The sequence below is a fragment of the Malaclemys terrapin genome, chromosome 1 (assembly GCF_027887155.1).
Source record: "Malaclemys terrapin pileata isolate rMalTer1 chromosome 1, rMalTer1.hap1, whole genome shotgun sequence".
Taxonomy (NCBI): Eukaryota; Metazoa; Chordata; order Testudines; family Emydidae; genus Malaclemys; species Malaclemys terrapin.
Window position 1 is genome coordinate 38201782 of NC_071505.1, and position 25636 is coordinate 38227417.

Genomic DNA, 25636 nt, shown 5'->3' on the forward strand with positions numbered 1-25636 from the left:
TATATAAATAAAATTTATTATGAAACAAAAGGCAAAAAACTATTATGTACATAGTTTAGTCCTATTCAGTGTCTACTCGCGCTTCTTGGCTTGTCTCTTGTATTCATTAAATGGAGCATCTCTTGTCACTGTCCAGCAATAGTCTGCAAGCATTGATGGGCTCCATTTGCCCTGATAGTGTTTCTCCATTGTTACAATGTCCCGGTGAAATCGCTCGCCGTGCTCTTCGCTCACTGCTCTTCAGTTTGGTGGAAAAAAATCTAGATGAGAGTGCAAAAAATGCATCTTTAGTGACATGTTGCAACCAAGGTTTTTGTATGCCTTGAGGAGGTTTTCCACCAACAACCTGTAGTTGTCTGCCTTGTTGTTGCCGAGAAAATTTATTGCCACTAACTGGAAGGCTTTCCATGCCGTCTTTTCCTTGCCAACGCAGTGCATGGTCAAATGCATCATCTCGAAGAAGTTCACGAATCTGAGGACCAACAAAGACACCTTCCTTTATCTTAGCTTCACTTAACCTTGGAAATTTTCCACGGAGGTACTTGAAAGCTGCTTGTGTTTTGTCAATGGCCTTGACAAAGTTCTTCATCAGACCCAGCTCGATGTGTAAGGATGGTAACAAAATCTTCCTTGATTCAACAAGTGGTGAATGCTGAACACTTTTCCTCCCAGGCTCCAATGACTGTCGGAGTGGCCAATCTTTCTCGATGTAGTGGGAATCTCTTGCACAACTATCCCATTCGCAGAGAAAACAGCAGTACTTTGTGTATCCAGTCTGCAGACCAAGCAAGAGAGCAACAACCTTCAAATCGCCACAAAGCTGCCACTGATGTTGGTCATAGTTTATGCACCTCAAAAGTTGTTTCATGTTGTCATAGGTTTCCTTCATATGGACTGCATGACCAACTGGAATTGATGGCAAAACATTGCCATTATGCAGTAAAACAGCTTTAAGACCCATCTTCGATGAATCAATGAACAGTCTCCGCTCATCTGGATCATGAACGAGGTTGAGGGCTGCCATCACACCATCGATGTTGTTGCAGGCTACAAGATCACCTTCCATGAAGAAGAATGGGACAAGATCCTTTTGACGGTCACGGAACATGGAAACCCTAACATCACCTGCCAGGAGATTCCACTGCTGTAGTCTGGAGCCCAACAGCTCTGCCTTACTCTTGAGTAGTTCCAAATCCCTGACAAGGTCATTCAGTTCACCTTGTGTTCTGAGGTGTGGTTCAGAGGAGGAGGATGGGAGAAAATGTGGGTCCTGTTACATTGATGGATCAGGACCAGAAGTTTCAGCCTCTTCCTCATCTGACTCAAGTGAGAATGATTCTGGTGCATCAGGAATCGGCAGTCCTCTGTGGGGTACTGGGCGTATAGCTGATGGAATGTTTGGATAATGCGCAGTCCACTTTTTCTTCTTTGACACACCTTTCCCAACTGGAGGCACCATGCAGAAGTAACAATTGCTGGTATGATCTGTTGGCTCTCTCCAAGTCATTGGCACTGCAAAAGGCATAGATTTCCTTTTCCTGTTCAACCACTGGCGAAGATTTGTTGCACAAGTGTTGCAGCATATGTGTGGTGCCCACCTCTTGTCCTGATCTCCAATTTTGCAGCCAAAATAAAGGTGATAGGCTTTCTTAACCTTAGTGGTTATACTGCGCTTTTGTGATGCAAAAGTAACTTCACCACAAACATAGCAGAAGTTATCTGCCCTGTTCACACAAGTACGAGGCATCTCTGCTCACTTTGGCTAAATAGAAATGTGTCCCTTTGCAAAATCAAACACTGACAAGTAAGAGAGCATGACACTGTATGATTTCTAGAGCTGATATAGGACAATTTGTTCAGCAGAGTGATGTAAGCTTCGTTATGATTGCATCATCCATGACTTCTAGGAATAACATGATCCAATTCATATCATGTATGATGCAATACCAGCTTCAGATTGCATCATTCATTGTTTTGCCTAAAAAGCAAGTACTGTCCAAACCTGGTCATAGATATATTCATAGATCCAGTCAAAGATGTATTTTAGTCATTTCTGGTTTAAATTGAGATCCCTTCCCTTTATAACTCACTTATCCTCCGCCATTCCCAAGTCAAAGTCATATATACTGACCCAATAGCATATCTTGAAAACTAGAGCCAATCAACAATTTTAAGCATCATTTTCTTTCTCCGTGACCCAGAATTAGTAAAGTTTGACTACATTTATTTCAGAAGCATTTTGGCTGTAGAGCAGTGTATTTTGCAATAGCTCCTGCACAGTGGTATCTGATATATATCCATGTACTTTTATGGCCTACCATACCTTAGCATCTGAATGCTTGTAATGGTTATGGATGTAGTTGCACCTTTGACTCCTCTCTGAGGGTGCCTCTCCCCAAGGTGTTAGGCTTCTTTCATTCACCTGTCCTAGGATGGAATCCCCTGATTTTCCCCATTCTTAGACTGAGTTTTGGGCTACAGCCCCTTGTATATCAACCCTGATTACTCTACATGTGTGACTGGGCTTAGCACCCATAGCTTCCCTTCTGGAGCTATGACCAGTGACCAGAAAGCTTTCTTAAAATGCTGTTTAATCTCAACAGTAGGCACACAGCACGACATAAGAGAGCGGATTAAAACAATAAAATCGTCTATACCGGTGGTTCTCAAACTGTGCATCGGGACCCCAAAGTGGGTCAGGACCCTGTTTTAATGGGGTTGCCAGGGCTGGCATTAGATTTGCAGGGTCCAAGACCAAAGCCCAAGCCCAACCACCTGGGGTCAAAGCCTGGGGCAGTAGCCTTTGGGCTTCAGTTTTGGCCCCAACAGGCTTTGGAACCCTCCCCCCCCCCCCCCACGCCCAGGGCAATGGGGTTTGGGTGGGCACAGGCTTCGGTTCCCCCCTCTTGGGGTCATATAGTAATTTTTGTTGTCAGAAGGGGGTCGTGGTGCAATGAAGTTTAAGAACCCCTTGTCTATACTCATATCTATCTTCCCTAAGACTTACTATTCCCTAAAGCAGAGGTTCTCAACAGGGGGCCCATGAGCCCTTTCAGGGGGGCTGTGGCGCTCCATGGCTGAAACCCAGAGCCCAAGCCCCAGCGCCCCCCATGGGGCTGAAGCCCCAATCTTCGGTGCACACTGCAGGGCTGAAGCCGGGAGGCGTGGGACCGAAGCCCCAAGCCTTGGTGCTCCCTGTGGGGCAGAAGCTCTGAGCCCATGCGCACAGCTGGGGACATGGAGGGTTTTTCCTCTCCTCCCCAAACTGCAGAGCAAGAGCATGGCAGTCCTGGGGGCAGCTCCACACCTCTCCCTTCTCTCACTTACCCCCCCCATTTTCTCTCCTTGCCCCCTGGCCAGGTCGGAGGCAGTGCAGGGCAGCTGCTGCTCTGGCTGGTGCCATGGAGCAAGGAACAGCAGCATTCCCTCGTATCCTGCTGGTGCCCCGGGTTGAAGCTGTTCTTCAGCTCCCAGCCCCCTTTGCTCCCCCAGAGATAGCTGGTAAGAGCTGCCTGGCTCCATGGCTGGCAGACCCCTCCAGGAACAGGGACTGCAGGGGAGTCCTCCCAGCACACAGCCCCTCTCCCTACACCCTGAGGTTACACCCTCTCTGCACCCTGAGCTACCCCCTGCCCACACACAGCCCCAGCTACCCCCTCCCTGCACCCTGAGCTGCCCCCCTGCCTGCACACAGCCCTAGGCACTCTCTGCGTGCAAACAGCCTGAGCTACCCCCCTGCCCGCACACAGCCCTAGTCACCCTCTGTGTGCAAACAGCCCCAGCTACCCCCTCCCTGTACCTTGAGCTACCCCCCTGCCCGCACACAGCCCTAGCCACCCTCTGTGTGCAAACAGCCCCAGCTACCCCTTCCCTGTACCTTGAGCTACCCCCCTGCCCGCACACAGCCCCTAGCTACTCCCTCCGTGCACCCTAAGCTGTGTTCAAACTTTTTAAGCTAACCCCCCCCACACCTTTGAGTTTTTAATTTTTGGTTGCACCCTATCCCAACCCAGACAGGGTGGGTGGCCTGCTGAGGTGAGTCAGGGGCTGGAGGTGGCACTCCCTCCTGGACCCCCGCCATGCGGATGTGGCTCGAGCCCTGCTGGCCCCCGCCCTTCACCCCCCAAATAGAAGTCAAACTATGTCTATGTCAAAGGCCTGAGCCCCTCTTCCCCCCCTTGGAGTTTTTATAGCATGTGGAGGGGGGATTCAGAGAGGAAAAAGGTTGAGAACCCCTGCCCTAGAGCTTTGTAAGGCCTGACTCTTCAGGCCTCCTTCATTGGGCCTGCCTGGGTCTTTCCGTGCCAACCTGTTTTGTTCTTCTGTGAACAGCTCACTGACAACACTCCCACCCTCCAAAAGTACTTTCTTTTTTTTTTAACTGTTTAGTATCCTTTTAATCTGTTCCAAAGCTTGGTTTAAAAAAAAATCTTGTAACTCAGCTGGCACCTGTAAGTAGTGCCTTCTCAACTTAATATTTCACACATTGTTTCTTAGCCCCCTTGAGATGTTCACCAGGTTACTTATCCAGGGCCGTTGTGTTGCCTTCCTCCTAATTTCTTAACAGCCTTCCTATTAAATTAAACACATATGTACACACAGTAAACATTCCAGTGACCAGTTACTGAGTACCTATAGTAGGCAACCTATGGCACGTGTTCCGAAGGCGGCACGCAAGCTGATTTTCAGTGGCACTCACACTGCCGGTTCCTGGCCACCGGTCTGGGGGACTCTGCATTTTAATTTAATTTTAAATGAAGCTTCTTAAACATTTTAAAAACCTTATTTACTTTACATACAACAATAGTTTAGTTATATATTATAGACTTATGGAAAGAGACCTTCTAAAAACATTCAAATGTATGACTGGCACGCGAAACCTTAAATTAGAGTGAATAAATGAAGACTCGGCACACCACTTCTGAAAGGTTGCTGACCCCTGACCTATAGTATCTCAAAAAGAACAGAAGTACTTATGGCATCTTAGAGACTAACAAATTTATTTGAGCATAAGCTTTCATGGGCTACAGCCCACTTCTTCAGATGCATAGAATGGTACATATAGTAAGTGTGTGTGTGTGTGTGTATATATATATATATAAAATATAGGGTTACCATCCGTCCGTATTTCCCCGGACATGTCCGGCTTTTGCATCTCTAAATAGCCGTCCGGGAGGAATTGGTAACAAGGTTAAAATGTCCAGGTGTTTTTTCTCCCTCGCCTCCCTCCCTCCCTTCCATACAGAGTGCGGCTGCTGATTGGGCGGCTGGGCTGATTGAGCCGCTCCCATTGGCCTCCAGCAGTCAGAGCCCTCCCCTGCTCCCCCCTCCCTCTGTCTGCAGCCCTGTGTAACACACAAACCGACCCACCGGGCAGCGTGTTTTGCCTACATGTGGAGCCAGAATGGTAAGGGGAGTCGGGGGGGGAGGGGCAGTCAGGGAACGGGGGAGGGTTGGATGGGTCCCCAGCCTCCACCTGCCACCCCCCCTGCGCATCCCCCCCCCCGTGGGCCCCTCTCTCCCTGACTGCCTCTCCCTTTCCTGCTTGTACTGCCAGAGCCAGCAGCAACTGCTGTCTGCTGCCCCCGGGTCCTAGCATCCCCATCCACTAATGGGAAGACAGGCTGCCCTTACCCTGCCCTTCCACCCTAGCCCTGAGCCTCTCCAATGCCCCAAACGCTTCAGCCCCAGCCCTCATCCCCCCGCACCCTAATCCTCTGCCCCAGCCCTGAGCCTCCTCCTGCATCATGAACCCCTCATCCTCAGACCCACAGCCCTCACCCCTGCATCCCCTCCTATCCCCAAACTCCCTCCCAAACCCCCTCCCCCCTTCCCACACATCCCCTCCTGCCCTCAAACTCCCTCCCAAAGTCTGCACCCCCTCCCTTTGCACTGCATCCCCCCCCAACTCCATCCCAGAGCCTGCACCCCTCGCCCCCTCCTGCATACCCACCCCCTGCCCCAGCCCGGAGCCTGCACCCAGCACCCAAACTCTATCCCAGAGCCTGCACCCTGCACCCCTCCTGCACCCTAATCCCCAGCCCAGGACCTGCACCCCAGACCTCCTCCCCCCACCCAACCCCCGTCCCAGAGCCTTAGGTGGGGGGGGGGGTTCTGGGCACCACCAAAATTTCTACAACCCTGCCACCCATGCGAGTGGATAAGGGTTGGGGCAGTCAGGGGACAGGTAGGGTCCTAGGGGGGCAGTTAAGGTGAGGGGTTCTCAGCAGGGGGCAGTCAGGGGACAAGAAGCAGGGGGGTTGGGGTTCTGAGGGGGGCAGTCAGGGGGTGGGAAATGGGAGGGAGTGGCTGGGGGTGGGGCTAGGGCAGGGCTTCCCCCCCCCCCATGCTCTCTTTTTTTGATTGTGGAAATATGGTAACTCTAATATATACATACAGAACATGAAAAGGTGATTCATACAGGGTACCTGCCTCTAAATGCCTTTCTTTCATATGTAAACCAACCCTACTCTGCAACACTAGCAGGAAATTTTGATCAGTTGCCAGCAGTAACTTAGGATGGATTTCCAGTCATAGTTGTTTTGTGGAGAGTGTATTGCACTGTGGTAGTGAATCCCCCCTTGAAGCTTGGGACGAGCCTTTTCTGTGACTCTTATGGACCTTCTGAACTACCATTTGATTGCAGCATATGTTCTGAGATCATACCACTTAACATTCTTTAACCCACATTGTATGTTCAGACTCACTTTCTAATTCCCAAATTATTTTTCATAGTGGGTATGCCATCTTAATACGAGGTGGTGTTCCATGAGAGAAATACTCTTTGATTGCTGTAGTTTCTATAGGGATTCTATACAGTTGCTTGCCTGAAAATGTCATATTTGGTATGTGTTTAGGATGATATTTTGAAAAGTACATGGCGTTGGCCAGACTCTTCTCCCATTTAAGTCAATGGCCACTAATTCCAGTGGTAGAGTTGACTAACACTAATTGCTTTTGAAAATACCTCCTATTCTGTATTTTTAGCTCTCGGTGCAATAAATACTATCTTACCGTCTTAGTACAGTAACTCCTCGCTTAACATTGTAGTTATGTTCCTGAAAAATGCGACTTTAAGCGAAATGATGTTAAGCGAATCCAATTTTCCCCATAAGAATTAATGTAAATGGGGTGGGGGTTAGGTTCCAGGGAAATTTTTTTTCACCAGACAAAAAACTATATATTATATAGACATACACACAGTATACGTTTTAAACAAAGAGTTTAATACTGTTCACAGCTATGATGATTGTGTAGCTTGGTTGAGGTGGTGAAGTTAGCGGATGGAAGAGGGAGGGATATTTCCCAGGGAATGCCTTGCTGCTAAATGATGAACTAGCACTCAGCTGAGCCCTCAAGGGTTAACACATTGTTGTTAATGTAGCCTCTCACACAAGGCAGCACGAACACGAGGGAGGGGAGATAGCATAGCAGGTAGAGACAGAGGCACACCTTGTTTGTGGGAGAGAGATGCACACTGCCCCTTTAAGTAAGGTGACCCACTCTTAAGTGCATTGTCTTTTAAGTGGATCAGGAAGTTGAGACAGCAGCTGCTGCCCCAAGCTCTCTCTGTCTCTCTCCGTCCGTGTCTCCTCCCTGCTCTATATGGAGAAGGGATAAGCGGGGTGCAGGAGCGGGGGGAGGGGACACCCTGACATTAGCGCCCCACCCTTCCCCTCCTGCACAGCAAGCAAGAGTCTCTGGGAGCAGCACATGGCAGTGGGGGGAGGGACAGCTGAACTGCCAGCAATTGATAGCCTGCTGGGAACTTAGGGGAGCGGGGAGCTGATAGGGGGGCTGCCAGTCCACCCTGGTTACAAGCCCCCATCAGCTAGCTGCAATGGACTGCTTTTCCTTCAAGCAGTGGACAAAGCAGGCAGCTGCCAAATGACGTTAGAAGGGAACATTGCACAACTTTAAACAAGCATGTTCCCTAATTGATCAGCAACGAAACAATGTTAACTGGGACGACTTTAAGTGAGGAGCAACAGAGAGTCCTGTGGCACCTTTAAGACTAACCTGTTAGTCTTAAAGGTGCCACAGGACTCTCTGTTGCTTTTTACAGATCCAGACTAACACGGCTACCCCTCTGATACTTTAAGTGAGGAGTTACTGTATTAGTTTGACTAAATGGATTTCGCTAAGTGAAAACTAAAGGAAAGTCCTGCAAATGTTCATCCAATAAAATAATGCTGCTGACTAAGGGCTTCTCAGATGCATATTGGCATACGTACTTACAAAAAGTGGAATAAGTAAGGATTTGAGGTCTGCCAGTCTCCTAATAATAATAAATAAAATTAAATAAATAAATAAATAAATTCCTAACTCCATTTTGCACCAGCCTGACAACTCTGAATGTTTGCTGGGATACTGCAATTCATACCGGGGCTGTAAAGGCCCTGCAACCAATCAGAGAGGAATTTCCCTGGCACAGACATGGCATAGGGCTACCATAAACAGGCCTGTATTGGATGCATCACAAGCCCCAGTGCAGGCTGCCTCCAAGAGGAGATGGGGAGATGGAACCATCCATAGGCTGCCAGGGATGGTTAAAGTATCTCCCTGGACTGCCTAAATTATTCTGGGGCCATGAAGCAGCTTGGAACCAAGAAAATGTCTTAAAGACACCTTTGCCTTTTCTTCCCCAGGACTACAAGTTCCGTTCTTTGTGTCTTGGAGGTGCAGCACAGAATCTCCCCCTCAGAGTTTAACCTATATAAAAGTAATATTTGTCAGAAATGTGGGTATGGAAACATAGCTTAAACCCATATCTACACACTCATACCTATATGGTACAAGTTCTGCTATTGTAGTGCATGGCAGTATCCCCCCACCCACCCACCCTTTTTTTTTTTTTTTTTTCTTTCTTCAAGTTATGCACTTTTCTTTCCCTTTCTCTTCAAAAACACTTATTATCCTAATGTGGAATTAACACTACCAAAATCAAATTTCTTCTTGTCTTACATTTTATTTTCTGCTTTTGTTTCCACAACAGTCTAGATTATTCCTTTTCTGCTTCTCACAGTTTTGGTTTTGATTTGGGAGAGAGAAATTAGTGATTGTAAGAGTGGTAGTGAGTTTATGAGCTTAAATTTTTGATCTCTAGTGAATGCGATGCTTTTGAAAGATGTTGGTTTAACAAAGATGAAATCCTCTGCCTTACCACTGAACAAATACAGTACTGACTGCGATGGTAGCAAGAGTCTAATTCTCCTCTCATTTATACTGCTTGTTTGTAGTTTGACAAGAGGTTGGCCTTAAAGATTTCCTCCAATATTTTATCTCCTTTTTAAATCCTTTTGGACAGACTTTGGATTGCAGCACTATCTTCTTTTTTCCCTTCTGTGAGAGGATTCAGGAGGCTCCTATGACCTGTCAAAGCCTGTCCTTTGAATAATTTCTGTGGTGCACTTAACTCTTCTGCTGGGTCTTTGAGCTTGTTGTCTCTGCATGCTTCACCTCCTGGGATGTGCAGTTGCTGAAAATTTAAGGCCTCTTTGGTGCTACCACTAAGCCACAATCAGCCTTTTAAAGGGACACTGTCAAGTCATATAATTTTTATGTAAATAGCTTTTTATGTAAATAGCTTTTTAGATGGTTATGATCCTGTAACCCTTCAGAAAATGAAAACTGATTTTTTTGTCTCGAAACCTGCATGCTTTCTCCAGTGTTCCAACCCTCCTCTACATGCTCATTTCTAAGTAAAACAATAAAGTTTGTTTACAGATCCTGTTAGTTCCTGTGCCCCAAATTGGTGATAACACAGCAGTGCCTGAACATGATCAAAGTCTACTGCATTCCCTTTTATTCACTTTAAAAGAAAACTGTGTGATGGGATATTTATTACATATGTGAGTTTTTATTATATCACTGTTTAATAATAAAATATATTTAATTTTGCTTTCCTTAAAGTAATCCCATATCTCTTTACTTCCACAATACCTGCTTGAGTATTTTCCCCCATCTAGTCCTTTTGCTTGCTCTGACCAATTTCTCCTACACTGTGCAGTTTCCTCATATATACCCAGACACAGTTTATTGTGAGAGTCTAGCACCAACTGCTGCTTGGAGGTGTAAGGGGCTTTTGGACAGTGACCTCAGTAACTATTACTCTTGAGGTGAGAAGGGGGCTTATGAGTGCTGGAGGCCTCCTGAAAGAGAGGGGGGAATTCTTGTGGGATGAAGGAACTCTCCTGATATATCAGTGACTTGTGTGGTGGGGACTTTGGTCTAGTGACAACAGTGACTCCTTGGAAGCAAGGGCATGGTTCTTAAAGCTGCTGCTGCTGCTTAGCCCTTGTAGGGAGAATTTCTCTCAGGCCAGCGATTCCTAACTCTGCCCTAAGCTTCCCAAATAATTAAGGAATCATTACTGCTTCCATGGGTCAGGCAGCTAAGGAGCCTATGGTATCTGCTCCTTTCTTCTAGCACATCAGGGAACTGGTTGTATTTACATGACCCTTCTCAGGCTGACATTTTGCAAACACCAGCCTGGAGCTGTTTCCCTGCTTAATAAAATGAAAGAGTACATTTTAAAAGAATGGGGGTAAAAAACTCCATGAATTTAAAATTACCAATTGTCACTTGAAAGTCCTTTACATTTTTTTTATAGTGTATAAAGTGATGACAAATGGTAAGAATTCTTGAGTTTGCTAATTCGCAGAATGGGAAACGCTCTAGCTTCAGTCATTTTTTGCACAAAATTAATAAATGTTTGAAAACAAATTCTCTCCCAACCTGCCAGGAGACCCTGTAAGATACTGCCTTGATTTTAAAGTGAGATGGGCAAGCAGATTGAAGAGTTGATAGATTAATGAACAATAATAATAAATATCAGCACTGGTGCAACTAGTTGAAACAAAAGTTTGTGACAGTGAAGTTCCTTTCCACCTTTATATCATTGTTACTGCTAGTGATTCCTTTTGTTTTTATAGTATTTTTAATCTTTTGTGGTGGGGGGAGGCATGAGTTTTTTGACAACTAAAACAGGTATATAATCCTGTAAATAGTGGTTTTGGTTGGCTATAAAATGTAGTTTAAAATACTTGAAATCTGGTACATCACATGGGGCATCTTGAGTGTATTTTTAACTTTGCTGCCAACCTAATCATTTGTGAAGTAGAAATATCAGCTATGGGAATATTGTATTTTTGCACACTTTAGGTAGAAGCTGTCTCAGACAAATGGGAAAACTATAGCAGTCCTACTCACGACTCTTCTGAATTAAAAACTAAAATGTTAACTGGCAATATTACATCTCTTACTGAAGATGGTGGCTATATTAATAGGACAACTTCTTTCTCCATGGACCGGGTTTGTGAAGGTATGACTTGGGAAAAAAAATCTTGATAGCCATTTTAATGGTCTCGAAAGTCTTGTGTGTTAAGTGTCTAGTGCACGTTACAAGAATTTATATTTCAAATAGCAGATAATCCGTATTAGAGTAAAAGTAATAACTGGGATGAAGACAGCTATTTTTTTTCATATTTGTGAGTGTTGTAAACTGAGCTCTAAATCACTTTAATTGAAAGTAGGCTTTCTTTATGTGAGAGGTAATTTCTTCTCACAGTAGGTATAGCCCACCCTTTCTCATTTTAAATATAGAGAAATTAGTGAAATTTAATACGTCTTTGAAAATAAACATGTTAGTATATAAAAAGAGTTGACTCCTAACTCTGGTCCAGAGTGTCCCACACATTTCACTTTAAAACCCTATTTTCAGGCAGGGTTTTACACTTATCCAAAAAAAAAAAAATGTTGCTACAGGCTGAAACATTCCTGAGGGAATGCAGCTGTGTGATTTCATAATTATTGCATTCAATGTAGAATCTACACCTCTACCCTGATATAACGCTGTCCTCGGGAGCCAAAAAATCTTACCGTGTTATAGGTGAAACCACGTTACATCGAACTTGCTTTGATCCGCCAGAGCGCGCAGCCCCGCCCCCCTGGAGCGCTGCTTTACCGCGTTATATCCGAATTCATGTTATATTGGGTCACGTTATATCGGGGTAGAGGTGTATCTCTTTCAGGTGCTATTTTGCACTCCTGTAACTTAAACTTTTAAAATAATGTATATCTAATAATTAGGATTATTTTATTTTTTTTAATTTGTGGCTAAAATTTAGCCAGATTTACAATACATAAGTTGTAGTCCAAAGTCTGTTCATCTTTGTTTTATCACTGTGTGACACCTGAAGTTTACTGTTGACTAGTAGTAAAGCTGTAACACAAGTAAAAGTATTAAGTATGTGAAGCTATGGCTACACGACAGCTTAAGTCGACATAAATTATGTCACTTAGGGGTGTGAAATAGCCACCCCCCTGAACGACATAATTTATGTTGACTTAACGTTGTCCACACTGATGCTTATGTCAGTGGGAGAGCTTCTCTTGCCAACATAGCTACCGCTGCTTGCAGGGGAGGGAGTGTGTGTGTGTGTGTGCGCGTGCAGGGGCTGGATTAATTAAACTGACAGGAGAGCGCTCCTCCGTTGTTTTAGAGCAGCTACACTAGACAGCATACAGGGGCACAGCTGCAAGCTCTCTAGTGTAGCCATAGCCTGAGGTTGATGATGTTTTGGCCTTTAAACAACTCCCCTATCAGTGATTAGCAAATGTTGTGACTTTCTTTGGATCACAGTTTGATCAGAGATCTTTTCATTGTTGCTAGCCATCTGAAAGCTTTTAAATTGTAAAATTAAATTACATTTTAATTAATCTTCATTGTTTACTGCGATGAACATTTAAAAAAAATCTTATTTCAGACACCTAGTAAAATTCAGTAGCTATTTTTTTTTTAAAACAAGCTTTAAAATCCTCTGTGTGGACAGCTCTGCATAGGCTTCATGCTGCTGGCTGACATGACAGCTTGAACAGTGAATGTTTCTCCACAAAGTAGGGTGGGCTATCCAAAGCCACCTATGTAGACACTTGGCACCTCCATGTAGCTGTACTGACTTCAGTGGAGTTCTGTACAGATGTAGGTGGCTTCCTGTGCAGAACTTGTTGCCAGATTAGGGCCAACATTTGTGTCTTTAGAATGGTACTCCTCAATCTGTGTTAAGTATTAAAGACAAAGGTTTATCCCTAGCAAGTGTAGCTTATGAATTAAATTCCCCCCTCCCCTGTCAAAAAGTTGGTGCACTCCCAGTGAAGTCTCAGCCTGTTGCAACAGTCCATCAGGCAACAGGGTGGGAGCTCAAGGGCCTGATTTTTGGTAGACACAAAAAATAAAACAAAGTTAAAATTAAGTGCTGAAGTTCTCTGTATGTCCTGTTACGTGTAGCACTCAATATATAGTGCTGTAATAAGTATACTTTTAACACATTTTAGCAGGTAACTTTAAAGTTCCTTAAATTATGTCAAATCAAAATGCCCTCTTATAGCAAAAACACTACACACTTCCACAAAGTTACACAACTGTCTTTTTATGACAACTTAACTTGCAAAAATGTCACTGTTTTTGTAGGCTTCGAACCTTGTAAAGGTGACTGGGTGCAAGCTGAATATTTTATTAACCCAACAACATGGAGCAGTGAAGCAGTTTCTGTAAAGCCACTGAGATATAAGCGAGTGGACAAAGTATGTATTTTGCATATTGCTCTTGGCATTTGGCAGAGGAATATTCACGCTGTACTATGGGAGGAAAAATGTCTGCTTATCTTAGTAGGTCTACTATAGTATTGATAGTGCCCTTTGTTTTCAGTTTTTATTGTATTTATTTTTTCCTGGGAATTTATCGGTGTTTATTACTACAACAAAAACCACTGAAAATCGGTGCAAAAAACTATTCATTTTTCTAGGTAAATATCGGGATTTATTTTGGTGGATGTAAGGATGGGGGGAAGTATTCAGTAGATTAATGCTTTGAACGGAATTCAGTGTGGTTTGCTGCAGAACTAAAACAGAACTCAAAACACAATGCCACCTTTGAGTTTAAGAAAACAATACATCTCTAATCCCTAAATAAAACTTTGAATAATGTTGAAACCATTATCTGCTAACAGCTTGAAATGTGTACACGGTAGGCGTAAGATTTATCATTATGTTCAGATGTGCATGCACTTCAGAGCTTGCGTGGGTGCCTGTTTATTGTGTGTATCTTCCATACTAATACAGAACCTTACTTCAACAGGCAGCTTTGCATATACACACAGACTAATGTATTATCGTAATACATATATCTCATGCAATGTATTGTATTTTCCTAGTAAAACAAGTTATTTTTTATATTTTTGAATGATACAAAAGTAGGGTGAAAATCAGGGGAACAAATAATAATTTTTGTAAAACACAGTTTTTTTTGCGGGGGGGGGGGGCTTTGGTTTAAACTGAAAATGAAGAGGCTTAAGTATTTGACAAGTATTCAGCTAAAAGAAAAAAGAAAATTAAGTTCATTCTAATGCTCATGAGTTGATATGGGATTATTTCTAAAACAAAGTTGGGGGAGAGGTGAATCTTAAATGTGTTGTGGGGAATTTTGTTGTTTTTTATTGGTTGGCTTTTGTGGTTTTAGCTACCAACCACTTGTTGAGAAATACCCAAAGCATCCTGTCATACACAGACTTGCTCATAATTCAAACATCTATACTTACACTTACACTTGATCCAGAACTAATGAATATCATTATTCAAATGCTGTGCTTATTATTATGTTTGCTTTAAAAGTCTTCCAAGCGCTCTGGGTTATACAAGGACGCTTGTCTTTTTTGACAAGTTTCAGAGTAACAGCCGTGTTAGTCTGTATCCGCAAAAAGAAGAACAGGAGTACTTGTGGCACCTTAGAGACTAACAAATTTATTAGAGCATAAGCTTTCGTGGACTACAGCCCACTTCTTCGGATGCATATAGAATGGAACATATAATGAGGAGATATATATATACACACATACAGAGAGCATAAACAGGTGGGAGTTGTCTTACTAACTCTGAGAGGCCAATTAATTAAGAGAAAAAAAAAAAAAACTTTTGAAGTGATAATCAAGCTAGCCGAGTACAGACAGTGTGATAAGAAGTGTGAGAGTACTTACAAGGGGAGATAGTCAACGTTTGTAATGGCTCAGCCATTCCCAGTCCTTATTCAATGAATTACAAACGTTGACTATCTCCCCTTGTAAGTACTCTCACACTTCTTATCACACTGTCTGTACTCGGCTAGCTTGATTATCACTTCAAAAGTTTTTTTTTTTTTTCTCTTAATTAATTGGCCTCTCAGAGTTAGTAAGACAACTCCCACCTGTTTATGCTCTCTGTATGTGTGTATATATATCTCCTCATTATATGTTCCATTCTATATGCATCCGAAGAAGTGGGCTGTAGTCCACGAAAGCTTATGCTCTAATAAATTTGTTAGTCTCTAAGGTGCCACAAGTACTCCTGTTCTTCTTTTTGTCTTTTTTGGTGAGTGAAAATGTTACTATTCCTTCTTGAGTCACCACATATCCAGTATATCCACAAATAAGTCTTTACAGGTGTTAAGTCAGTTGAGTGTCCAATTAAAAGATAAAACTGTCAGCTTACCAAACTGGTGAAAAGTTTTAGGTTTTACTGTTCTCTCATTTCCATTACTTCCATGGAAGGGTGAGGGAACTCTTCGATGGCTATGGTATCTTGAAGCTCAATAGTCAGCCATAAATGTATTATAGCATACGGTTAAAGCATGATTTTTACCCTGCACATGTAATTGCTTGTGTTTGGGTACTTTTAAATTTAAGGAAACACTGTAGTGATTACTACCTTACCCTCTTTCATAGAAATATTGCATACTAAATCTGTAGACGTTCTGTGAAATGCCTAGGATTCAGTTTTCTTCAATTATAAACATATTTGATACATGTACTATTCTGTGATGATTGTTTTAAAACAGGGATTCTCAAACTGGGGGTCAGGACCCTTCAGGGGTTATGAGGTTATTACGTGGGGGGTCGTGAGCTGTCAGCCTCCACCCCAAACCCCGCTTTGCATCCAGCACTTATAATGGTGCTAAATATTTTAAAAAGTGTTTTTAATTTAAAAGGGGTGTCGCACTCAGAGGCTTGCTATGTGAAAGGGGTCACCAGTACAAAAGTTTGAGAACTACTGTTTTAAAAGTTACTACCTAAGCCAATTAAGCATGTGACATGCAATAAGACTTGTGTAAATGTTACAGGTTCGTATTTCCAGTGTTTGTGGAAGAATTGGCGTAGTAGATGACAGTATATTTTTCATTCTGGATTCTCTGAGACTTCCTGATGGTTATTCACCTCGTAGACATGACCTGGTCAATGTGGTGGTTGTGGAGAGTAACCAGTCATGTTACATTTGGAGAGCACTCTGCATGGCTCCCTCAGACAAGAATGGGTAACTTCTCATGTTTGAAGTTAAACATAACTCTTTTTTTAGAAGGGAAAGGAAATAACATGATTTATCCTCCCACAACTTTTTAAACCTGTTTTTAAAAACCCTCGTTGAGCCCTAGTAGGAGGTTCATTCTGATGACCATGGTTCAGTTTAAATTGGTTTATAGGGACATGCTGCAGAACTGTGTTCATCACCTTGAAATGCTTCCCGTAGCACTATGTCCTACTAACAGTCTCTTGTGACAGCAACACTATACAGCTGTTTTGGTGTCCCTAAAACTCCTGCTTATATTCTTGATATTCTGTACTACCATGCAATTCATTTGTATTCTTCCTTATTTTGTTTTCTAAATTTGTCATTTCTTTTATTTCTGGATGAAGTCCATAGTACTAAACTACTGCTTTAATTATCTGTTTTTAAAAATAGAGCTTATGGGTTGTCTTCTACTTGCCAATTTTAGCATATTCCCCAGTATCGTAAAGGGTAGGGATGAATATCTGTCCACTGTCACAGCAGTGGGAGACATCTAGTGGGGGTTGAGTGCAATTTAAAAAACAAAAACTTTTTTATTAAAGAAAAGCTGCACTGATTTTTTTTTCTTCGGTTGCCTTAGATAACTACAGAAAATTCATTTCAATCAGAATATGTAATTTCAGGTATTTTTTCATTACTGCTTTGAAATTTCCCTCAATATGAGTTGAACATCTTTGTAATACTGAGGGTGGAAACTGTAATTTTTACTGATAATTTAGACATAGCCAGATAATTTAGACATAGCCAGAGTTGCAGTCACTGATACTGATGGGGAAACTGCAGGTGGGGGTATTTTTGATTTTGGTGTGGGTTGCATGTTACTTTTTTTTTTTTTTTTTTTTTTTTTTTTTTGTAAGTTTAGGCTGACATCAGCAGTCACCTTTAAAATGTTGTAGACATACATAAAGGGACTCCCATGAAGCCAGCAGCAGAAGAAGGAAACTTATGAGAATTGTCCCAACCCAGTCATTTCACTTTGTACCCGATTCTAAAGCTGCTCCTGGCAATGGACCATAAGAAGTTGCTCATGGAAAAACTGCTCTGTTTGCTGATTTGGGGCCTGGTTTAACTCCCAGTGAAGTCAATAGGTGTCATCCCATATACTTTAGTGGGAGTTGGACCAGGCCTTTGAGGGTGGGTAGGTTGGTTCCAAGCCATTACAGGCTACATCCAAGATTTTTGACCTCTCTAAAGAAAGGCTGTGTGGGTGTAATACATACATATTTTTTAAAATCATTGCTTCCCCTAGTAAATGTAACTGGATAGCTCGGGGTCATGGTAGATGGCTGAGAAAGCATTTTGGGACTTCTATACTCAAACACTGAGGAAAATACTTAAGTTTGTTGGATCTTTTTAAATGTAATATTTATTTTTATATTTTCCTGAGTCTACCCACATAACTTTGATTCAACACAGTGTCATTATGACTTTTACAGACTATCTGCCACTAGTGAAATGAACTTGGATGAGTCATATGAAAATTTAATGAGAGACAAAGGAGGACTGGAGGTGTCAAGAATGACTAACTTTGGAACGCTTAAGCTAGGGGAGAGTAAAAACATGGTCATTTGGATAGAGTAAGCTCTCTAAATTATTCTCTTAACGGTTTCCCTTTTGACTGTGCTATTTCTTCTTCTTCTTCCATTCCTGACACTCTAAATTTCAGACCTTGAACATATCTAACGTTCCCTTTTTTAAAGAGGGAGAGACAGTATCAAAGTTGAGTCGCATCCATGTTGCTCACCTTAATGGTCACCATGAAACAGTCAACCTTTACCAATAGCTGGCACGTCATGGACTCTGTTCCAACAGTTATTTCCTAGTCTAAATACAGAGGAATATTGTATAACCTCTGTTGATCTGCTATGCTGTACTAGAACCTAATCCCTGGGTCCTACTTACATTAGCTTATATTAAAACTTCACAGATAACTTAATCCTCTGGTTTATCCTTTTATTTTATTTTATTTTATTTTATTATTTATTTATTTATATTTGTCTTACTTTAGTTATCCTGAAAATTCTTCTCAATGGAGTTGATATGCATGCCACACTTCAGTGAGGGTGGATGTATTGGAGTGTAACTGAATTTGATTCTGTCTTGATTTGTGTGTTCTGTGTTGCAAGTAACCTCTTTTTCCTAGAATTGTTATTTACAGATAACTGTTTAATTACTTCTAGGAATAAGGGAAATGTACCACATTCCTTAATCAGCTGCAGACTAGCTGGCTGGGAAAAAGAGAAGCAGTTTAGCTTTCAGTTGCCTGAAAAAGGCCAGAAGACTCCAACAGCATTTTTGTCACCATCTGTTCCTGTGAAACAAGAGAATTTGTCAAAAGGGAGCATCAATTCACTCAATAACAGTAGAGAACCTATGTGCCAGCCATTGAATAACGCATTTGTTATGAATAATGGAACCCTACCGGGTATGTGTGAGATAATCATACACATATGTAATGTCTAACTCTTTAAAGGCCTGTATGTTCCTTCAGTAGGACCTTGCATGCCCCACTTGTCAGTAAATAAGAACGTAAGAATGGCCATATTGGGTCAGACTAATAGTCCATTTAGCCCGGTATCCTGTCTTCCAACACTGGCCAGTGCCAGATGCTTCAAAGGGAATGAATAGAACAGGGCAGTTATCAAGGATCCCTCCTCTGTTGTCCAGTCCCAGCATCTGGCAGCCAAGGCTTAGGGACACCCAGCACAGGAGTTGCATCCCTTACCATCTTGGCTAATAGCCATTGATAGAACTATCCTCCATAAATATATCTAATTCTCTTTTGAATCCACTTAGTTTTCACTTGAACTTGTTGCCAGGGGAAGTTGTTGAACGGGTTAACTGTGCATTGTGTGAAAAAGTACTTCCTTTTGTTTGTTTTTAAACTTGCTGCCTATTATTTAATTGGGTGGCCCCTGGTTCTTGTGTTTATGTGAAGGGGTAAATAACACTTTCACTTTCTCCACACCATTCATAATTTTATAAACCTCTGTCATACAGTAATTAACGCTTACTGTGATTTGTCTATTTACTACAGAAGGAATTAATCCTAAGGATCCAGATTTAGCAAGAGAGAATGAAGATCTTGGTAACAGAGAAGATGAAAATCTGTACAGTGGAGAAAATGGACAAAATGTGGAAGAACAGCCAACAGTTGAGACAGAAGCTAGTGGGGAAATCTTCATACCGCCTAATGGAAAGACTTCCATTGTGATCATATGCACCGCAGTGTATGTGTGGTTTTGTTCTTTTTAAGCTGCTCTGCTGAAGGAAGCTTAAGGATGAGATATTACCCAGGCACTTCCCATTGCAGTCAGTTGGAGAAGTGCATGTGTATATGTGAAGGCAGAATTGGTCCAATCCTTTTTGAACTTACAAGGCAGCAACATAATACTTTAATTTTTAGGTCAGTCTGCCTTTTAAACATCTAGTTCTTCTTTGAGTGCTTGCTCATATCCATTCCCATGTAGGTGTGTGCATACCGCGTGTACAGTCGCCGAAAGATTTTTCCCTCAGTGGTATCTGTCAGGTTGGCTCCAGCAACCCCTCAAGTTGCATCCTCATGGTGCTGTATATAGGGGCCTGCTGACCCATTGTCCCCCTCGGTTTCTTCTTTCTGCCTTTGATGGTTGCTGGAACTGCTCATTCTTGCTCTGCAAGTACTCCCCAGTGGACTTTTCTTGTGCTTCTTGTACTTTTTCCTGTAAAAAAGTTATAGAAAAGTTTAGTAGTTAATGTTACAGTTAGTAATAGTTGTTAGTGTAGTGAAGGACCCCACTTAACCGGGTTCTTTCCCACCCAGGCACCGGGGCATGCCTTGGTTTCCGGGGTGTAAGCCATGTGAGCTTGCCATAAACTTATGCCTTTTGGTGACCCCCACTCTAGTTGTCTCAGGCTTTTGGGTGAATCTCGCCTGTGTGATTGGTGCAGGATCTGTAGAGGTTTTAAGCCCTGTACTCAAGGAAAGGGAGCAGAGGCTAAAATTCCTCTTAATGGAGGTGGCTCTTCATCCTTCTTGGAGCCAGGTCACTCTGACTCGGCACCACAAGGTGCATGCTGGCTTCCATGGGGGACAGGCACTGCATCCCGGCCTCCCCGGCACTGAGGCAAGATTCCTCGTTGGCATGGTATGACTCCACAATTTGCTGGTATAGAGGAGGTTGGCACAGGAGAGTGCACGGGCATCACTCCCACTCCCTGGTCCCGTGCAAGAAGAAGCGGAAAACTGATAGGGGCACTCTCCTACCCCGAAGCCCACCGGCCATAAAGACTCCAGCAGAGTGACTCCCATGCAGGGTCACTTGAGCTCAACAAGTGTTGCTGCAGCACCATTGACTCCTGCCACAGAAAGGGAACCATCAATTCTGGTGCTATAGGAACACGGGAATGGCACTCCTGTCCACACTAGAGGCATTCTGGGCAGCACAGGTCTGATGTCCCTCTTGGTGTTACCGTCGCCACCTAGATGTGAGCCAGCACCAGAGACAAGAGCAGATGTGACACTGAGGCAAGTACTGTCAAAAGCAGTGGTTCTCAGACTTTTGTGTGCTGGTGACCTCTTTCACACGGCAAGTCTCTGAGTACGACCCTCCCCCCACCACCCCCCAAATTAAAAACACGTTTTTTATATTTAACACTATTATAAATGTTGGAGGTGAAAAGGGGTTTGTGGTGGAGGTTGACAGCTCACGACCCCTCACGTAATAATCTAGTGACCCCCTGAGGGGTCCCGACCCCCCAGTTTGAGAACCCGTGGTCAAAAGGGAAGCCGGTGATGATGCAGCATCCCCATCCCGGAATTGCTCACCGTCTAGCATCGCACCCCCCATAGTGTCCGAGGAGTGAATCCTCAGCATCTGACTCGGAACCTGAGTCCTATGTCTCAAGAAAGAGCCAGCATGGATTGCACTAATGGTACTGGATGGACGAGATGAGCCAGGGACTCCCACTCATGGGCTGACCAGTGCAATGGCAGGTGCCGATGCAATGGCCCTTCTGGACTCATTGGGCATTTCATCAGGCTCAAGGTCCTCAGTCAAGGAGATCATATTCGGTAGCTTTGGAGTGTTGAGCCCCGCTACCACCACCACCACCTCTAACAGTCCAGGCACAGGATCAAGGCACCGAGCTTGGTGCCGTGCTCCAGGGACCAGTACCAGGGGCCCCATCAGGACTGGATGGACAAGAACAAGAGCCAGTACCAATCTTAGGATCCTCCTCTTTCTCACCAGACAAGGCAGTTGCAGGAACCTTGACACCCACACAAGACAACCCCAAGGCGCATCAGGAACTGCTAAAGAGGGTCGCTCAGAACCTGGAGATCCAGTTGGAGGAACTCTGAGACACCATCAGAGCTGTCAAGGGTAGCCCTGTCACAAAACAGTGCCATTTTAGAGCCAGTTAAGACTCTGTGGCAAACTCCAACCTCTCTGCAAACTATGGCTGGAGAGAAAATAGTTTGCCCCAGCAAAGGGGTTTGAATATCACTACACACTTCCCTCTCTGGGATCCCTAGTAGTAGATCAGCATGAGAGACAAAGGCAGCTGGATCCTACCCCAAAGGTTAAGAACGCAGAGAAGCTGGACCTCTTTGGCAGGAAGATCTATGCCACGGGGCTCCAGCTTCTCACTGCTAATTAACAGGTGCTCCATAGTTGTTATGATTTTAATAACTGGGGAGCAATGACAAAATTCAAAGAACTATTTACCCAAAGAGTCCAGAGCAGAATTCTTAACCTTGGTTGAGGAGGTCAGGGCCATGGCAAAGGCGTCCTTGCAGGCAGCTCTGGACGCAGCCAACTCAGCTGCAAGGACCGTGGCATCGGCGGTGGTGATGCAGAGATCCTCCCGGTTGCAGGCCTCGGGCCTCCCTCACGAGGTGCAGCAGACTATTCAACACTTGCCTTTCAAAGGCACAGCGCTGTTTTTCGAGCAAACAGACATTAAACTGCACAGCTTGAAAGACTTCAAGGTCATGCTGAAATCTTTGGATCTGCACACCCTGACCCCACCAATAAAACATTTCAAGCCACAATCATTATCTCCATTCTAGCAATCGCAACTAAGACAGGACTATGGTAGAAGGAGGGACAGGAATTACAAGAACAGACCTGCTCACCAGCCTTCCTCGACCCAGGGATCTGGGCCCACCAGGCAATCTTCGCGTCCCAAATAGGTGTTTTGAGGATGTGCCTGAGGACAGTGTAACAGAGCTTCACCTGGATCCAACCTCTCCTATTCTATGGACCGGCTATCCCACTTCTATCAGGTATGGGCCCATATCACCTCAGATCATTGGGTGCTATGCATGATAGGACTGGGATACATTCTAGAATAGTTATTCCCCTCCTTCACACCCTTCCTCCCTGTCCCTCTTCAGGGACCCTTCTCATGAGCAACTCCTACTCTGAGAGCTGTGAACACTTCTGCAACTGCGAATGGTAGAGGAAGTTCTTCTGGAGTTAAGGGGCAGGGGATTTTAGTCCTGATATTTCCTAATCCCCAAGGCTAAGGGCAGTCTCAGACCTATTCTAGACCTGGAAAACCTCAACAAATTCATGAAGAAGCTGAAGTTCCACATAGGCTCCCTGGCCTCCATTATCCCCTCTCTGGATCCAGGAGACTGGTATGCTGCCCTCGACTTGGAGGCATATTTTCACATCTCTATAGTCCTGGACTACAAACGATTACTGCTGTTCATGGTGGGACAGGTGCACTACCAGCTCACAGTATTGCCATTCAGCCTTTCAGAGGTCCCTTGGGTCTTCACAAAGTGCATGGCAGTAGTTGCGGCCTTCCTGAGAAAACAAAGAATACAGCTGGCTGGTCAGAGACCGGTCCAGAACCCAGGTGAAAGAGCACATCCAGTTAATACTGTCAGCCTTCTAGATGGTAGGCCTGTTGCTGAATACACAAAAGTCGATCCTTGTCCCTTTTGGATAGAGTTTGTAGGGGTTGTTCTCGACTCAGTCCAGGTCAAGGCCTCCCTCCCAGAAGCCAGATTCCAGGTGCTGACTTCTGTCATAGACCATCTCAGAAAACATCCCACCACCTCTGCGAGGACCTGCCTGAAGCTCCTGGGGCACATGGCATCCTTTACATATGTGGTAAAGCACACAAAGCTGCGACTCAGACCGCTGCAGGCCTGGCAAGCAACAGTTTACTGGCCAGGCTGCAACCTCCTGGACAAAGTTTTCACACTTCTCCTTCGGTGATCAACTCCCTCTTATGGGGCTGGATCCAGGGGTGGTTTGTGCAGGCATTCCATTCAGGAAACTGCAGCTATCGATGCTTCAGAGTTGGAATGGGGAGCTCACCTGGGGGACCACAGAACTCAAGGTCTCTGGTCCCAGGAGGAGATCCTGCTATATATCTACGTGAAAGAACTCCGAGCAGTGCGTCTTGCTTGCCAAACATTCCAGCCCCGTCTAGAGGGCAGATGTGTGTCGGTGCTTATAGATAACATGACAGCAATATGCTATATAAACAGATAGAGTGGAGCGCGCTCTTCTCACCTATGCCAGGAAGCTCTCCACTTATGGGAGTTCTGCATAACCCACTCAATACACTTCGAGGCTTCTTACCTTCTGGGAGCTCAGAACAAGTTCACAAGGATCTGCAGATCCTTCTCCAATCACGAGGGGTCCATTTGCCCGGATGTCATAGGGAATGTTTTCCAGAGGTGGGGAACTCCCCATATAGACCTGTTTGCAATAAGATACAACAGGAAGTGTCTGCAGTTCTTTCCAGAATCACAGTCCAGGCTCGCTCACAGATGCGTTCCTTCTTCCCTAGAAGGACTATTTTCTCTATGTATTCCCACCTATTCCGCTCATAGACAAGTTTCTGCTGAAGGTCAAAGGGGACAAAGCGAGCCTGATCCTGGTAGCGCTGGCATGGCCGCGCCAGCATTGGTTCACCACCCTCTTGCAGCTCTCGGTCAAAGAACCGATCACCCTACCATTGTTTCCAGACTTGATCTCCCAGGATCACGGACATCTCCTTCATCTGGGTCTTTGATCCCTCCACCTGACAACTTGGAAGCTCCATGGCTGAACCCTTTGGAGTTAGTATGCTTGGGACCGGTTCTGAAGGTCCTGTTAGGGAGCAGAAAGGTGGCCCTGATGGATGGCTATCTGGTGAAATGGAAAAGGTTCTCTATCTGGGCTGGACAGAAGGGGATCTTGCCCACTCAAACTACAAAACCGTGCATCCTGGACTAATTGTTACATCTAAAACAAGAGACTATCTGTGTCTTCGATCAGGGTGCATCTGGCAGCTATCTTGGCCTTCCACCCAGGGTGAGTGGCAGGTCCACCTTCGCTATTGTGCTCTGTAGCTGTTTTCTTAAAGGACTGGACAGACTCTCTACCCGCAGGTAAAATAGACGATCCCCCCTTGGGATCTTAACTTGGTCCTCCTCAAGACTGACGGGGGCACCATTCGAGCCTTTGGCAACATGATCTTTGCTCTACTTATCATAGAAGGTGGCCTTCCTCATAGCCATCATATTGGGCAGGAAGGTCTCAGAAATCAGGGCCCTGCTTCAGAACCGCCCTACATAGTTTTCATCAAGGACAAGGTTTAGTTCCGCCCCCACCTGGCCTTCCTCCCAAAGATGGTATTGCAGTTCCACAATAACCAGGACGTTTTCCTCCCTGTGTTCTTCCTGAAGCCACCTGCAAATAGTCAGGTAGGTGCTGGCTTTTTACCTAGATCGGATCAGATAGTTTAGGAAGACTACTCAGCTCTTTGTAGCAGTGGTTGATAGGCTGAAGGGCCTCCCAGTCTCAGCCTAAAGAATTTCTTCATGGATTACCTTGTGTATTCGCATGTGCTATGACTTGGCAAAGGTCCCTTCTCTGGCACTGACAGCACGCTCCACAAGGGCGCAAGCATCTTCACTGGCATTTGTGGCACAGGTTCGCATCCAGGATATCTGTAGAGCAGCCACATGGTCTTCAGTCCACACCTTTGCAACCCATTATGCCATCACGCAGCAGGCCAGAGATGATGCTGGATTTGGCAAAGCAGTGCTACAGTCTGCTTGTTGTTGAACTCTGAACCCACTTCCTCTAACTGCTTGGGAATCCTCTACATAGAAATGGACATGAGCAAGTCCACAAAGAAGAAAAAACTATCACTAATCTTTCCGTAACTGTTGTTCTTCAAGATGTGTTGCTCATGTCATTCCCAAGCCCACCCACCTACCCCTCTGTCAGAGTTGCTGCCAAGAAGGAACTGAAGGGGTGGCAGGCCCCTC

At 44.4% G+C, this 25636-nt stretch overlaps 1 protein-coding gene across 1 annotated transcript in view; it reads left to right on the forward strand.

Annotated features, from left to right (window-relative positions):
- MOV10L1 (Mov10 like RISC complex RNA helicase 1) overlaps positions 1–25636 on the forward strand; it is an 82008-nt gene that overhangs the window by 6971 nt on the left and 49401 nt on the right. Inside the window, exons 3-8 of the mRNA XM_054016281.1 lie at positions 11164–11323; positions 13472–13584; positions 16151–16341; positions 17826–17951; positions 18555–18799; positions 19412–19604. Coding sequence (XP_053872256.1) covers positions 11164–11323; positions 13472–13584; positions 16151–16341; positions 17826–17951; positions 18555–18799; positions 19412–19604 — 1028 coding nt within the window. The remainder of the gene's footprint in view (positions 1–11163; positions 11324–13471; positions 13585–16150; positions 16342–17825; positions 17952–18554; positions 18800–19411; positions 19605–25636) is intronic.